The sequence below is a fragment of the Salmo salar genome, chromosome 10 (assembly GCF_965601325.2).
Source record: "Salmo salar chromosome 10, fSalSal1, whole genome shotgun sequence".
In the NCBI taxonomy this organism is placed as follows: Eukaryota; Metazoa; Chordata; class Actinopteri; order Salmoniformes; family Salmonidae; genus Salmo; species Salmo salar.
In genome coordinates this window covers 86490029-86506937 of record NC_138300.1, presented here as the reverse complement: position 1 = coordinate 86506937, position 16909 = coordinate 86490029, and the positions used below count along the sequence as shown (strand labels likewise).

The window sequence follows — 16909 nt, the reverse complement described above, 5'->3', positions numbered from 1 at the left end:
CTGGGGATGAGGCGCCCCCCCCGAGTGGCTGTTGTAATTGGCTCCTTAGTCCGGGCCCTCATTACCATTCACCTACAGAGGGATGTTGTTGTCACAGCCGGCAGACTCACCTGCTGCTCACCTGCGCACCAGAGCCTAATCCAAGCGTTCAGTCGTCATTAGAAAGGGCAACAACACTCCGACACAACTCCTAGAGGGATTGAGTCAGACAGAAAACACACACCCCCAACCTCCGATAGATTGACATGTATTTGTGTGTTGTTGCTCAGATATGTTCAAACCAACAAAAAAAGGGGATGTGTTTCCTGTGCAATCCAGCTGCAAATCTGTTCAACATCTTACGCATGTTTAAACATGTTTTATTCTCCATTTAATCATAATTATTGTATTTAATCTTGTTTTTAATGTGTATTCTTACCACCTCTTTAGGGCCCTTGCACATGCCAAATTTACAAAGTAAGTATCTACAGCCATGACTTTTAGTTACCATCCTATAAGGAAAGCATGAGGATTGTGCCTGACTTGTCTGTCTGTTTTGAACAGAGAGCTGAAATATGTTATTCAGAGGTTTGCAGAGGACCACAGACAGGAGGTTAGTGTGTGTGTGTGCAGCTCTGACCATACATCACTGTTTCACCTTAGTTCAGTGTTGTGTGTGTGGTAGTCATTGTTGTGTGCTTGTTGCAGGTCCACTCCTGTCTGCTCAGCGTCCGCTCCGGAAAGGACGGTTGGTTCCAGCTCTACAGTCCAGGGGGTGTGGCCTGTGATGATGATGGGGAGCTCTTTGCCAGCATGGTGAGTGATTGGTGGCGTTACCCTAATAATCCTGACCCTCGTACCTACCTTCTGTTCTGATTGGCTGGACTTGACCTTTGACTCTCTCCTCCAGGTTCACATTCTTATGGGTTCCTGCTACAAAACTAAGAAGTTTCTCCTGTCCCTGGCTGAAAACAAGCTGGGGCCCTGCATGCTCCTGGCTCTGCGTGGGAACCAGACCATGGTTGAGGTGTGTGTGTGCCCTATGTATAGAGCTGACTTGTTTTTGTTACTGTGTGTTTTAGAGGTGTGGGTGCATAGGAAGCAGAGGTGACCTGTGTGTGTGTGTGTGTGTTTCAGATCCTGTGCCTGATGCTGGAGTACAACATCATCGAGAACAAGGACACCCAGCTGCAGATCATCTCCACCCTGGAGAGCACTCCGGTGGGCCTTCACATGTACGAGCAGCTGTGTGACAGGCAGAGGGAGCTCAAAGAGCTGGTGAGTTACTATAGCACTGTGCACAAACAAAGGCTCGAACACGACACGCTCAACCTCACACTGCATTCCCAATTCTACTGTAATGTCTTCTGAAAATACACACGGTCTGGGCTGTCAGCGGACAACTGTAGCATCGCTCAGTTAAAACTGCTGCTACTCTACACTGTCCACTCTGCTAGAGTTATCTATTCATTATCCCGTGTTACCTAGTGTTTCTGTATTGTTACTTCATGCAAATATGAACCCTTCATCTCGTTTAAGAGACCTCCTATTTCATCATTGGCACATTGCTCATAGACACCACCTGCTGTCTGAATAGGGAACTGCTGTAATCGGTCGCCATTTTTTTTCCCTTTCTCCCTCAGCAAAGAAAAGGAGGCCCCACCCGACTCACTCTGCCCTCCAAGTCTACGGTGAGATTGGCTTTTATTACACTACTGCCATTTCCTCAAACGTTATTTGTTTTTCTTTCACCCGAACGTGTGATAATATATATATTTTTTTATACAAAATGTTCAAATGTAACTGTTACATTTTGTGAGAAAGATGACCTGACTCTCCATGTCTCGATTCAATTTGAACATCATGTATCACCCTGCCTCTGTATCTGACCATGTCTCTGTGTATCTCTGAGTAGGATGCAGACCTTGCCAGGCTGCTGAGCTCTGGCTCCTTTGGGAACCTGGAGAACCTGAGTCTTGCCTTCACCAACGTCACCAGTGCCTGTGCTGAACAGCTCATCAAATTACCCTCTCTCAAACAGCTCAACCTCTGGTCCACCCAGGTCAGAACACACACACACACGTCACATTTCTGTTTTTATTTGAATTTGATGAGTAATACTCTGCATGACTTTGAATGACAAATCCTCTTTTCTTGTTTGTCTTTCCTTCAGTTTGGAGATGCAGGACTGCGGTTGCTGTCCGAACACTTGGCGTGTCTGCAGGTGTTGAATCTTTGTGAGACACCTGTGACCGACGCCGGTCTGCTTTCCCTCAGTTGTAAGAACTCATCTAAATCATTTGACTATATGCTACTCACACCTGCCCCACAACCTCATACATTCAGTATAGAACAGGCTTTCCACACAGTCTCCTAGATCTATATATGTTCGTGTAGGTAAGGTGACATGTTTATGCGTGTCTCTTCCAGCCATGAAGAGCCTGTGCAGTTTGAACATGAACAGCACAAAGCTCACAGCAGACACATACGAGGACTTAAAGGTAAGATGAACCGTGACACCCTCTCTGTTGACAAGAACACCAAATTATAGTTTGTGGTTTCTTTTCTCCTCTTGTCTTCCTGTCAGGCCAAACTCCCCAATCTGACGGAGGTGGACGTCCGCTACACCGAGGCCTGGTGAACACATCCTGTGTGACATCACTAGAGCACCAACTCCCACACCATCCAAACATGAGGATTACCTGATATCAGCAGAACACATAGTCGCTCTCCCATCTGTAGACGAGGACCCTTTTATCTGGAGACGACATCAAAACGCCTGGACCTCTCTAGTAACATCATGTCAAGCGAGAATTAGTATCTTTCTAGTGACATCAAAATACAAGGACCTCCTTTTTAGCGACATCAAAAAGCAAGGACCCACTTTCTTGTGACACCAGGGACCATATCTTTCTCTCTCATGCGTGGTTTCTCACTCAGTTCCTGTCCACATCCTATTTGCTCTCAATAAGACTCCTCATAGATTTCTTCAGTGTTGTGTCAAATGTACACAGAACACCAAGTAAACAAATGGATCTTTCTCCCCTCCCTCTCTCCCACTCTCTCTGAGGACCTTTGTGTTTAAATGCACTCTCTTCCCTCCATTTACTGGGAGCTTTTCTATCCTTGTCTGATCAAGGTTAGATAACCAGGTCACATTCCAGTACACTTTTGATATTGCCTCTAGTTCAATCCAAATGTAGCTCTAAAGATGTGTCCAATTGTCATTTTGGTCTTGTTTTTTTTGTTTGGGTTCTTTCAGGTTCAGATTCTGGCCTTTCCAGTCCTTTATTGGAAATGAGGTGCTACCTCAAACAAAATAAAAATTGCAAGACTGTGCCTAATTCCTCGTATGACACTCAATCAATTTTTATCAACTTGAATGAACATATTTTTCCAGACATCTCTGCTTTCATATATTGTGTGTGACATTTCAGGAGCTCTGCTCTGTGGTTGCAACACCATTAAAAGGAAGAAATGTTTCCTTTTAATTTGTGTTTTCAATGTACATAACTCCCATATTTAATAGAATGATTGTGTAGTAGGTGGTCTGGGACTGCCTTGTATTTATGATTTTTCAACTTCATATCCCTCTTTCTGCCGCCCATTATTTTCTCATATGTTAAGACACTTTCCAGGCATACTGCAGTTGACTTTCGTCACACAATCAACCAAGATGTTGCCTAACATTCTTATCCATAATCCATGCTGAGGCCTAAACTGAAGCCCTATGTGCACCTTGCATCAACCTCTCAATGTTGACTTTTTGGCATGATGGTACACGTTTTTCTAAAGATAAATATGGGACACATTTTGATATTGGCTGTAGATATACAGGCCATGGTCATCCTTAGGAGTATTCTGTCATAAATGTCAGGAGTGAACCTACTCTGTAGAGGCAACAGCATGGTGTATAGATGACCCTGTTAAAAAGCAGCACATTACCTGCCCAGAGTTTCTAGAATAAGACCTTTTCTGAATTGTGGTTGGTCGGTCAGTACCAGAGTGGAAAGCCAAACAAGTTCATTTCTGTTTAATTCGATTTTTTGGTTGTTGCCATACTGTACTTCAAAACACAAATGTATTGTATCATACATCAGTACTATCTGATACAGTGGCATAGTATAACGTGGACTCCAACGTGCTAATCATTTGTTCACAGAACCACATTTCTCTCTACTCTGACTAGGTATCCCTCTTTCCCTTTCCCCATCAAGCATGGCGAGAGGGCACTGTTTTGGAGTATGCTCACCATTAAGTAGTACATGTAGCTGGGTTAAAATGTTACATTACTCGATCTTCATTTGGAATCATGAGAACACTTTCTGTTTGCATTGGCATACCACCAGTTTTGAATAGATTTCCTATATTATTACCAAGGAATGTGATATTACAGCATTCAGGTATGTGGTAACTTGGCCCACACAAACTGCAGAAGAGTTGTCCCTTTGTCTCTTCTGCTTTAGGTGGTTTTGATCAATCTGTTCCTTCTCTGTGCCCTTTCAGGGCATCTCGTACACAATCGGAGCGTTATTCTGTTTGCCCGACTCTGGTTCCCTCCGCTTTTGTTTTCTCCAGAATGCTCAAGAATTCTTTCCGTTCAGTTTTGGCAGAACTTACAGAACACAGTTGGACACCATCCAATAAGATTTCAATGCTATGTTTATTTTGAGTGCCATGACGGTTCGGTGCACTAAATGTTGTTGTATATGGCCACCAGGCTTAGGACCTCATGCTGTCACATCCTGTATAATGTAAATACAAGTGTATATAATTTTCTGTCCCTCTCTATGTTCCCCTCCGCTCTGTTTCTCTTAGTCTCCTTGTTAGGGAGGCTGTTGCCTTCATCTTCAGGATGTGTGGTCATTACTTTTATTTTCACACAAAGTGCACTGTAATCTAACTTCCATTATGTTTTCATGGTAATTGTTATGGCTGATTTTATATTTGTATTATTTGTTTCAACTGTTTGTTTGATTTGATCACTTTAATCAAGTGTTTGTCGCATGTTTTGTATGTACAGTACCAGTCAAAAATTTGGACACCTACTTTATTTTTACAATTTTCTACATTTTAGAATAATAGGGAAGACATCAAAACTATGAAATAACACATATGGAATCATGTAGTAACCAAAATGTTAAACAAATCAAAATATATTTTAGATTCTTCAAAGTAGCCACCTTTTGCCTTGATGACAGCATTGGACACTCTTGGCATTCAACCAGCTTCATGAGGAATGCTTTTCCAACAGTCTTGAAGGAGTCCCCACATATTCTGAGCACTTGTTGGCTGCTTATCCTTCACGCTGCGGTCCAACTCGTCCAAAACCATCTCAATTGGGTTGAGGTCGGGTGATTGTGGAGGTCATCTGATGCAGCACTCATCACTCCTTTGTCAAATAGCCCTTACACAGCCTGGAGGTGTGTTGGGTCATTGTCCTGTTGAAAAACAAATGATAGTCCCACTAAGGGCGAAACAGATGGGATGGTGTATCGCTGCAGAATGCTGTCGTAGCCATGCTGGTTAAGTGTGCCTTGAATTCTAAATAAATCATTGACAGTGTCACCAGCAAAGCACCATCACACCACCACCTCCATGCTTCACGGTGGCAACCACACATGCGGAGATCATCCATTCACCTACTCTGCGCCTCACAAAAACACGGCGGTTGGAACCAAAGGACAGATTTCCACCAGTAATGTCCATAGTCGTGTTTCTTGGTCCAAGCAAGTCTCTTCTTATTATTAGTGTCCTTCAGTAGTGGTTTCTTTGCAGCAATTCGACCATGAATGCCTGATTCACGCAGTCTCCTCTGAAAGATTGTGTCTGTTACTTGAACTCTGAAGCATTTATTTGGGCTGCAATTTCTGAGGCTGGTAACTAATGAGTTTATCCTCTGCAGCAGTGGTAAATCTGGGTCTTCCTTTCCTGTGGCGGTCCTCATGAGAGCCAGTTTTATCATAGTGCTTGATGTTTTTTGCGACTGCACTTGAAAAAACGTCATACGTTTTTGAAATTTTCCAGATTGACTGGCCATGTTTGTCTTTGCTTATTTGAGCAGTTGTTGCCATGATATGGACTTAGCCCTATTGGTAAAATACCATCTTCTGTATACCACCTCTACCTTGTCACAACACAACTGATTGGCTCAAATGCATTAAGGAAAGAAATTCCACAAATTAACTTTTAATAAGGCACACCTGTTAATTGAAATGCATTCCAGGTGACTACCTCATGGGGCAGCAGGTAGCCTAGTAGTTAGAATATTGGGCCAGTAACCGAAAGGTTGCTAGATCGAGTCCCCGAGCTGACAAGGTAAAAATCTGTCGTTCTGCCCCTGAACAAGGCAGTTAACCCACTGTTCCTAGGCCGTCATTGTAAATAAGAATTTGTTCTTAACTGACTTGCCTAGTTAAATAAAGATAAAATGAAGCTGGTTGAGAGAATGCCAAGTGTGTGCAAAGCTGTCATCAAGGGTGGCTACTTTGAAGAATCTAAAATATATTTTGATTAGTTTAACACTTTTTTTTTTTTTTTTTTTACTACATGATTCCATATCTGTTATTTCATAGTTTGGATGTCTACAATGTAGAACATTGTATAGAAAAACCCTTGAATGAGTAGGTGTCCAGACTTGACTGGTACATCAGCTGATGTTTTTTATTTTTACGATTTTGAATATGAAGAGGGTCAGATCACTAGCTCTGCAGTCGCCCTACCCCCTTTGTCCATGGGTTACCACGATGTTCTGATCGAAGCGCAACGATGAGCAGTACATGTCATAGACCAGCGATTGAATCACCTTTGTGTGATTACAGACCTTTTTTGTATTGCTGGAACACATTAGCTTGTGCACAAAATACTGTGTATAATGGTATGAACATTAGTATGTATGCCAGTGAGTTTACTGGTTCCTGTACTGTTTGTACACTGGTGAGATACTGTGTGATAAGTGGAGAGTTTCAATATGTGGAATAATTTAATTTTTTTTGTAACCGTTGACAGAATCTGCTCCTGGACCATTTCTGTTGACGTGGTAATAGTGGGTGGAGGGGGGCAGCGGGAACAGTTTGTTTTGTAGCCCTGATGCTCCTCTAGTTTTTAACATTTCAAATGTATAGTTAAAGATGGAGCCCTAGAGGTGGGAATGTGGAGGGTTTTATTACTGTAGAGGAAATGATGTGATTGTTATAAAAAAAAACAAAAAAAAATATGACTTTGTTATATTGCTATCCTGTGGAGCTCACTGTGCTTTGCTTGGGTTTATGTCTCCTCTCCTCCCTCATTCCCTCTCTCTTCTCATTCCTCTCTATCCAGAGGTGATATTACAACCTGTTCTAATTTTTTCGGAATTTGTAAAGATTTTTCATTTGAATTGTGACTGCGGCTTGAGTCTTAATGTGGTTGACAGCGGGGTGCCTGCTGCTTGCTGCTGTGCCCCCCCCCCCCCTGCTGGCGCAGTCATGGACATAAACTAGATTTCCCATGATTCCTGTAATTTTTGCAGATCAAACGCTGCCCTCATTTTCTCTTGTCTATGTTATCTGCTTCTACAGCTGGGTTACTGCTGCTGCTGCTCTGTGGCTGTTGTAATACAAATACAAGACCTTCTACAGGAAAATAAGAACTATGTGAAATAATTTCAATCAAAATAAACTGTCTGAATATGTTTCAAATGTGAGTGCTGCATAGTTATTTATAGGATCACTGTGAATTTCACTGGGATGTCAAACATCCCATAGTTAAACCTCATAAAATGAAGCAAAGCTAGTCAGCAGAGGTCATGTTTTGACGTTATAAAAATGACTCGGAGGAACCCTAAACAAAAATATAAACAAAGGATTATCAAAGCAACATAATTAAAATGTTGGAAAATAAAGGTGCTCTACGCAACAATTCAACCTGCAAATAGCCCTTTGTCTGATATATCGGTAGTAAAGAAATGCATTTGTTGACAGGAAAACATAAGAAACAAACAATTTACCGGTAACACTAATTCCTGCCCCTGCAGGTACTTTTCAGCTGTATTCTTCAAAAAACCTCAGAGAAATTGTACTTATTTCAAAGCTGCATAGTGCACCTTTCACTGTTCATCTGATTTACCTATTCAATAAAAAAAAAGAAAGTATGCAAATGTAAAAAAAAAAATCTATGCAATCACCTCTTGTACAGAGGTATGTGTCACATTATCTCTCTATTGGCATTGGCTTTGTAAGACTGGAGCTTGGGAGGCAACCCTGCAGGCTCAGGATGAGCTGACCTCAGGAATAGAATGTACTGTTGATTTCTTTTCCTTTATCCTAGGACAGAGCAGAGGACCAGACAAGAGAGAATTAATGTATGCCCGTTATGACATTTTATTGCAACATGAAAGGAGCGTAACTCGGCCTACTTCTGTTTGCAGGTGTCTTGGATCTTCTCTAACTCATTGGTGCTGAACTCTCATGAGGTCATTGTGGAGCTGTGGGGGGGGTCGGAGCTCTGCTGGCTGGCGTGGGTGTCGTACAGGAAAAGCTTGTTGCTTAGCTTCGCCTGCCGACTCCGCAGTTGGCTAGATGACGAGTACAGCTCCTCTGCTTTCTGAATGGCACAGGCTCACCATCCAGACACACAAACACCACCAGTAACTCACATCAAAGGCTGTTTCCAGTCAACATGCAGTGTGTGTGTGTGTGTGTGTGTGTCTCACCTCCACCTGCTGCACGTCGATGTAGACAAGTAAAGAAGCTAGCTCTATGTTGTCATTGAAGCCATTTTTCAGAGGAACTGAACGGTACCCTAAGAGACAGAGAACAGTGTGTTAATGTGTAAACGAGGAGCCTAAGGGTTCATGCACCGCATATTAGTTTGTGGGTCCTACCTGAGCGGATGCCCTTCACAGGGAAGGTAGCCTGAGCCAGGAAGTTTGGGTCTGAGAACATGTCCTCCTCATTCACCACGAAGCGCAGGAAGGTGAGCTCTGGCTCATGCACTAGGAAAGTCACTGGCTCTGGAGGGGCCTTCCACACTGGGTTCAGCCCATTGTCACCTGAACAAGTACAAGTCCAGTTACCAACATAAATAAATACACAATCCTCTTTGAAACAACACACAGAAGCTGAGTTTCTTTAATTAGCTGGAAAGTAATTCCATCCACTCCGACCCCCGCTCCCACTCCTTACGAGAGACAACGGTCTTAAACTTGTTGTCCTCCGTGTGTCCACACAGCTCCGTCTCTACAAAAGGGCTGGCGATGCTACGGCCTGGCTTCGGCAGGTGTCTGGCAGCTAGCACCTACGGGGGGCAGCACAACAGATTCAGTCCTCAACAGTAACCAGTTTGTTTACCATATGAAAGATTATCAGGGATATGTCATTGTAAATAAATAATTCTGGACAATGAGGACAGTAAAGGTGAACTTGACTTTCCTCTTCTCCAGCTGTGGATCATAGCTGTCAGAGCACATCATTTCTGGCTGTTGCCTGTATGTGGACTGAAGAGGGCACTGTTGAGTGTATTTATCTGGGGACACAAATGATTATCACTGGTACACCGAGAAAGCACTTTTTTCATGTCTGTGAACACAGTTTAGGAGGCACTCACTCTCTAGTTTAGGTCTATTTTACACAGAATACTTTACACAGAATACTAGTTATCTCATTCCCCCTCCATCTTTATCACATGCTTGTCAAACCCACCTGCAGTCAAAGTTGAGCGCCACCATGTGGCAGCCGCAGGCCCACGGAGGGTAAGGGTCGTAGTTGGATGAGTCCACACGTTGGCCCTTGGGGTAGATGCGGCTCAAGGCCTTGCGGTTATACCTCAGGAAGTCTGGAGTTCTGTTCTTGGCCGGGGTCTTGTTCTCCACGAAAGAGCGGATCTCTTTGTAGCAATATTTCACTGTGGGGACATGGTTGGGAATGGGCAGACTAAGTTTGATCAGACCAATATGAATATTTGTTGATTTATTTGGATCCCCTTTCACAGCTGCTACTCTTCCTGGGGTCCACCACATTTGATTGTTGTGGAGAGTGACTTATTCTGGTAGTAATAATAAGAGTGTGAGTTAAGAGTAGATTGTATTCCCTGTGGCTCAGTTGGTAGAGCATGGTGTTTGCAATGCCAGCATGGTGTGTGCAACGCCAGGGTTGTGGGTTCGATTCCCACGGGGGGCCAGTACACTTTTTTTTTTAAATGTGTGAAATGAAATGTATGCATTCACTACTGTAAGTCGCTCTGGATAAGAGCATCTGCTAAATGACTCAAATGTAAATGTATTTCATTTGGAAACACGTGGAATCTTTCAATGTGTATTGCAGTGCATGTCATACAGTGGCGGCTCCTTAGAGGAGGTAGGGGAGGACCATCCTACTCAGTGAATTTCAGATAAATAAAAAATATTCATATTTAGTATAGTTTTTTCTAAAAAGGATCACTTTTTTTATGTTTCACTTTATAACTGATTAAAACACAATTTTGCAAAGAAGGTCTAGAGTAGCATGGTGTAGCCGCAGCTATTTTCCATCCTCGTCTGGGTACACCCCCTTCCATAGACTTACACAGTAATTATGAGAACTTCCGAAGGACGTCCTCCAACCTATCAGAGCACTTTTAGTATGAACCAACATATTGTCCATCCAATCAAAGGATCAGAGAATGAATCTAGTACTGAAAGCATAAAATACAGCTAGCTAGCACTGCAGTGCATAACGTGTGGTGAGTAGTTGACTCGGAGAGAAAGACAATGGCTGAACAGTTTTTAGCAAATTCATTTCTTTAAAAATTAAGGAGAAGGAGCAGAGAGGGAGAGAGCTAGCTATATTTCGTTAAAATATATTCTTAGTTTCACTAGTTTCACTTAGTTTCACTAAATTAGCTGCTAATGCAGCTAATTTAGCCTTCTCAACAGCCTGACTCAAACAGAGAGGAATGCTATTTATGTTAGCTAGCTGACTAAGGCTATCCAACACTGCAACTCTTCCAAGTCAAGGTAAGCTTTCTGGTTTTATTTATTTATTGCCACCGGGGCCCGCCGGTGTAACCGCTAAACTGTTTGCTGTACTCCGTACAGTGTGATTGTACATATGGATTGGATTGTGGATTTAGTAATGAGTTAGTTCTAGTTGGTTGACTATAACATGAATATGGTGGCAACAATGTAGGCTGTGTAGCTGTTAGCGGTTATGGTATGAAGGTTTGTCTTGGTGAGGGTGGTAGGGCTGAGTATCGTACCAAAGTGGTCCTTCTCCTTGCTGCGAGGCTGGCAGTACAACACCAGGTCAGACATCTCAATGGCGACCTCTTCACTCTTCTCCACCTCCTCCTGCTGCTTGATCTGGAGGACAGAAAACACACAGCAGTTTCCTGTCAGCATGACATCACTCAAGACGCTGGGCTGAGCAGCTTTAGAATGGAAGATATAATTATTTCATAGCATCTTACCTATAGATAGGTTATATGGAATGATATTATGATACTGGGCTCTAACTGCTTGTTGTGCTGCTTGGTGATCTCTCTCTGGGTGATGTCCCAGGCCACCTGGTACCACTCAAACAAGTCTTCCAGTGACTCAGCCGCAAAGTCAAACTGTATTTTACTGTCATAACATGGGACTCCCCATTCTTTCCTGAACTCACTGGGAAGAGAAATGGATGGAGGAAACATAGGAAAGAGAGATTTCAATATTTACTATGTGCAATGTACTGTAATAGAATACAGAGTGTTGTGTTTGGGTACAGGATTAAGCTGTGTCTATATGATGTACAGTAAATTGTATATTTAGCCAGTGTATGGTGTGGAGGTCTAAAACAATCCCTTTGGACTTGTGCAGTTGTGTGTACTGTTGATATGTGGTATGGGCAGTCAGTGTGATGAGCATGTGCTGTGTGGAAGTGTAACCGATGTGAAATGGCTAGCTAGTTAGCGGTGGTGCGCACTAATAGCATTTTAATCGGTGACGTCACTCGCTCTGAGACCTTGAAGTAGTTGTTCCCCTTGCACTGCTTTTGTGGAGCGATGGGTGACGATGCTTCGTGGGTGGCTGTTGTTGATGTGTGCAGAGGGTCCCTGGTTCGAGCCTGGGTTGGGGCGAGGAGAGGGACGGAAGCTATACTTACAGAAGGACTGGGGGCTTTGGTATGTAGTGTGTTTATCATGGGAAGACAGCATGTTTTAGAAATAGATTATGGGCTCTATTCAATCCGTAGCGCTGAAGACCTGCTTTATAGCACGATTGACAATTAAAAGCAATGTTCCCGTGCATTCACGGCAAACGCTGCATGTCGGCGCAAACGGAAATTACCTTTACATTCCGATCGCACAATCTGTAGTGTGTTTGGACAGTATGTAAAATGGATGTAATAGAAATACTGTATTCACAAACGTTACACTTGGAAATGTCAACAACTCCTATTCACATATCCCCAAAGGATTGTCCTCCAAGACAAATATGTACACTGTAGAGTTCTAAATGTATCCTGGTTATGTTAACACACAGGCAGAAATGGATGCACTCTTGCCACACAAGATACAGATAACTGCCAAAATAAAGGAAACACCAACATAAAGTGTCTTAATAGGGCATTGGGCCACCACAAGTCAGAACAGCTTCAATGGATCTTGGCATTGATTTTACAAGTGTCTGGAACTCTATAGTAGAGATGCGACACCGTTCTTCCATGAGAAATTCCATCATTAACGTGGCTTACGAAGCAAGAGTCTCCACTTTAAATCTTCAACATATTTCTTATTATTGTTATTCTTTAACACTAGGGATGTAACGATTCACCGATATGCATCGGTCCTGGTTCAAATGTTTAAGATATGAATGCATCAGTCCGTGGGAGCCCAAACCGATCCAAATTAAGCATGCATCGGTCAGTAAACCGATTCAAGCGTTACGAATCGCCGTTACGAATCGCCGGTTCACTAATGTTTTTTACTCATAGTTTTATTCCCAAAATACCTCTTATCTGTTGTGACTGAATTGATGTGCCCTCTCCTTCAGTTCAGTAGCTTATCAAACTGTTATGCATGTAACTGCGTATGACTGTCAGATAACTGTATACATTTTTTTGAAAATAATATAATACAATTGATAAAGGAATTAACTACCAATATGCTATACTACTGAAGTTCGGGAATGTTATAAAATAATTCGTATTTATTCGATGTTTATTTATAGAATGTATAAATAGATTTAAAGAACAGCATTAGAGGAAGGTGTCACGCCCTGACTGTAGAGATCCTTATTATTCTCTATGTTTGGTGAGGTCAGGGTGTGACTTGGGTGGGGATATCTATGTTTTCTGTTTCTTTGTTTTTGGGCGAGTGTGGTTCCCAATCAGAGTCAGCTGTCTATCGTTGTCTCTGATTGGGAATCATACTTAGGCAGCCTGTTTTCCACCTGTGTTTGTGGGAGGTTGTTTTCTGTTTAGCATTCTGTGCCTGACAGAACTGTTCGCTTTCGTTTTGTTTCTTTTGGTTATTCTTGTTTGAGTGTTTCTTGAATAAAGTATCATGAACACTTACCACACTGTGCCTTGGTCCACTTCTCCATCTAACGACGAGCGTTACAGAAGGGACAATTCATTAAATAATAAATCCCCAAATACACGGAACTGGAACACAAAAGCACTCAAAAGCCCTAAATTAGGCAGGAATAAATAAGGTGGAAATAGAAACAAAAGAAACAGAGGACATAGGAGGTACATTATGTGGGGTATGTAAGTGAGTATATGTAGGGAGAGTGTGGGTGTGTTGAAAGATTGCATGCCCGAGTGTTTGTGGGATTGGACAAGTGTGAAGAGTTGAAAGTGAGTGAGCAAAGAAAGTGGTTGCAAATGTTAGAACCCAGCAGGAGTTGTGACAGAGCGAGAGTCTCAATTTTTGCGCATACATGGGATATACATTAAAAAATATATACTAATATATCGTTTATTTATATTTGTCCTATCATGATGGATCGGTGCCCAACACTACCTACCCTAGGCATGCCGCATGTAGCCTACGCAATAAAGACAGAAAGATGAATGCAGTCAGAGACCCACTAAAGCAGCACCGCCCCCTCAAGAGTCTGAGCCTTTCTGGCAGGGTTGGTCCAACAAAGTCAAAGCCCCCTGAAGGGAGAAGATAATATACAAGGATTTTCTCTAAGCTGCTAATGAAAACCTTGACAACATTGTATCTAGCCGGTGGGAATTCCGGTGGAGGATCCCCACACAGGTAGGTCGGTCTATGGGTGGTCAGGGAGAGAGAGGTAGAGGTGTTTGTGTGGGAAATGTGGGGTGGGGTGGGGTGTGTGCGTGTATGCATCCCACATCTGTTGCTATGGGGTAATGATGTTAGGATGGAATCACAAACTGTAGTATAAAATGAATAATAATTGCTCACCAAAAATTTAGATTTTCTACTGCCAGTCCTTGTTATAGGTAACAATTATAGGTAAGAATTCATTAAAAAATTAACTCTAACTCAGTAAAATATTTGAAATTGTTGCATGTTGCGTTTAATGTTTTTTTCTATATATACAGTACCAGTCAAAAGTTTGGACACACCTCATTCAAGGGTTTTTCTTTGTTTTTACTACTTTCTACATTGTATAAAGTAGTGAAGACATCAAAGCTATCAAATAACACATATGGAATCATGTAGTAACCAAAAAAAGTGTTAGACAAATGAAAATATTTGTTATATTTGAGATTCTTCAAAGTAGCCACCCTTTGCCTTGATGACAGCTTTGCACACTGTGATGATATTAATTAACAATAATTTAGTTCTGAATGTGCAAACTGTCCAAACAGATCCGCAAGGAAGGTAGATCCTTTTAAATATACTATTGGACCATAAACAGATTTGTCCCATTAATCTATACAGTCCAAATAATGATGATGCATGCTTCTTTGAAAATATAATAATTGATGGAGCTTACAAGCGATACACAACCCTATTATTATGGTGCGAGATTATAATATGGTTTTAAGTACCTCAATGGACCGTAAAAGACATCACACTACAAACTATCACCCTCATGCACTTAAGGAAATCATGAATATTATGGATATATTGGAACTAGTGAATATATGGAGGCTTAAATATCCTGACCTAGTGAGATATACATGGAGGAGGCTCCATCAAGCTAGTCGTCTTGACCACTTTCTTCTGATATTCTCGCTGGAACCAAAAGTTAAGAAAGTGTTCATAGAGAAAAGAATGCAGTAGGACCATGAAATAATTGGCATACAAATTATTTTACAGAATTTCAACATGGGCAAGGATATTTAAAATAGAATCAAAGCCTACTGGATGACAACTTGTTTTATACCAAGACAGAATCATTTATCACTGACTTTTTCCTACATAACATAGGTACAGAAGATCCCCTTATTGTATCGGACACTTTTAAATGTGCCTTTAGAGGCCATGCAATTCAATACTCATCTTTCAAACAAAAACTATTTAGGTCAAAAGAGTTCATATGACCTAAATAGTTTTTGTTTGAAAGGTGAGTAGATAGTAATAAAAAACTGGACCATAAAGGCACAGAATAAGTTACTGGAAAAACAAAAAGAAATGGAGGAACTTATTCAAGAAAGATAAAAAAATAAAGCAAACTGGATGGAATATGGATAAAAATGCACCAGATATGTTTTTTATTTTCAACATAGAAATGCTACCAAAACGAATTTACAGAAACTTGTTACAAATGATGGCGTCATCCATGATTCACCAAACAATATTTTGAAAGAGGAAGGAAAGTACTTAAAGCATATGTTTTCATTATAGTCTCCTCCATCTCCACTAACTGAAGTTAATTGTAAGAATGTTTTATTTATTAATAGTGTAAAATAACAGCTGTACAGAAAGATTAATGTAAAGGCCAAATTACAGAGGAGGAACTTCTTGATGCAATTAAAGCCTTTAAGTCGGGGAAAACTCCAGGTCTGGATGGCATACCAGTTGAAATATATCAAACCTTTTTTTATGTACTCAGAGGTCTATTAGCATGCTTTAACCACTCCTATAAAAATGGTAGACTATCAGATGGTGACAGTTCTAGAGGACCTGAACCCTGCGGAGGAAGCTCAAGGTCTGATTTCACTATACTGAAACAGGGCCCAGGTGGTAAACATAAAGATCCAGCCAACCTAAAAAACTGAAGACCCCTTACAGTTCAATGTGTTGTGATGCCAAAATTCTTGCAAAATGCATGTTATTCCTTATAATCAAACAGGTTTTTTACATGGACGATACATTGGAGATAATATAACACAAGTATTGGAAACAAAAAAACACTATGAAAAATCTGGGAAACCAAGCCTGGTATTCATAGCTAATTTTGAAAAGGTCTTTGATAAAGTACAACAAAAATGAGTATATAAATACCTGGACTACTTTAATTTGGGAGAATCTCTTATACAATGGGTTAAAGTTATGTATTGTAACCCCAGGTGTAACAAAGTAATAATGGCTACTTCTCAGAAAGTATTACACTGGCAAGAGGAGTAAAACAGGGTTGTCTACTAGTGGCATATACACTGCTCAAAAAAATTAAAGGGAACACTTAAACAACACAATGTAACTCCAAGTTAATCACACTTCTGTGAAATCAAACTGTCCACTTAGGAAGCAACACTGATTGACAAATTTCACATGCTGTTGTGCAAATGGAATAGAAAACAGGTGGAAATGATTGGCAATTAGCAAGACACCCCCAATAAAGGAGTGGTTCTGCAGGTGGGGACCACAGACCACTTCTCAGTTCCTATGCTTCCTGGCTGATGTTTTGGTCACTTTTGAATGCTGGCGGCGCTTTCACTCTAGTGGTAGCATGAGACGGAGTCTACAACCCACACAAGTGGCTCAGGTAGTGCAGCTCATCCAGGATGGCACATCAATGCGAGCTGTGACAAGAAGGTTTGCTGTGTCTGTCAGCGTACTGTCCAGAGCA

At 41.5% G+C, this 16909-nt stretch overlaps 1 protein-coding gene across 1 annotated transcript in view; it reads left to right on the top strand.

The window, feature by feature from the left end:
* LOC106560887 (C-Maf-inducing protein) overlaps positions 1-7658 on the top strand; it is a 56618-nt gene extending 48960 nt beyond the window's left edge. Inside the window, exons 12-21 of the mRNA XM_014124280.3 lie at positions 430-456; positions 544-592; positions 688-795; positions 890-1006; positions 1117-1257; positions 1623-1670; positions 1895-2041; positions 2153-2258; positions 2410-2480; positions 2567-7658. Coding sequence (XP_013979755.2) covers positions 430-456; positions 544-592; positions 688-795; positions 890-1006; positions 1117-1257; positions 1623-1670; positions 1895-2041; positions 2153-2258; positions 2410-2480; positions 2567-2620 — 868 coding nt within the window. The 3' untranslated portion in view covers positions 2621-7658. The remainder of the gene's footprint in view (positions 1-429; positions 457-543; positions 593-687; positions 796-889; positions 1007-1116; positions 1258-1622; positions 1671-1894; positions 2042-2152; positions 2259-2409; positions 2481-2566) is intronic.
* The last annotated feature ends 9251 nt before the right edge of the window (positions 7659-16909 follow it).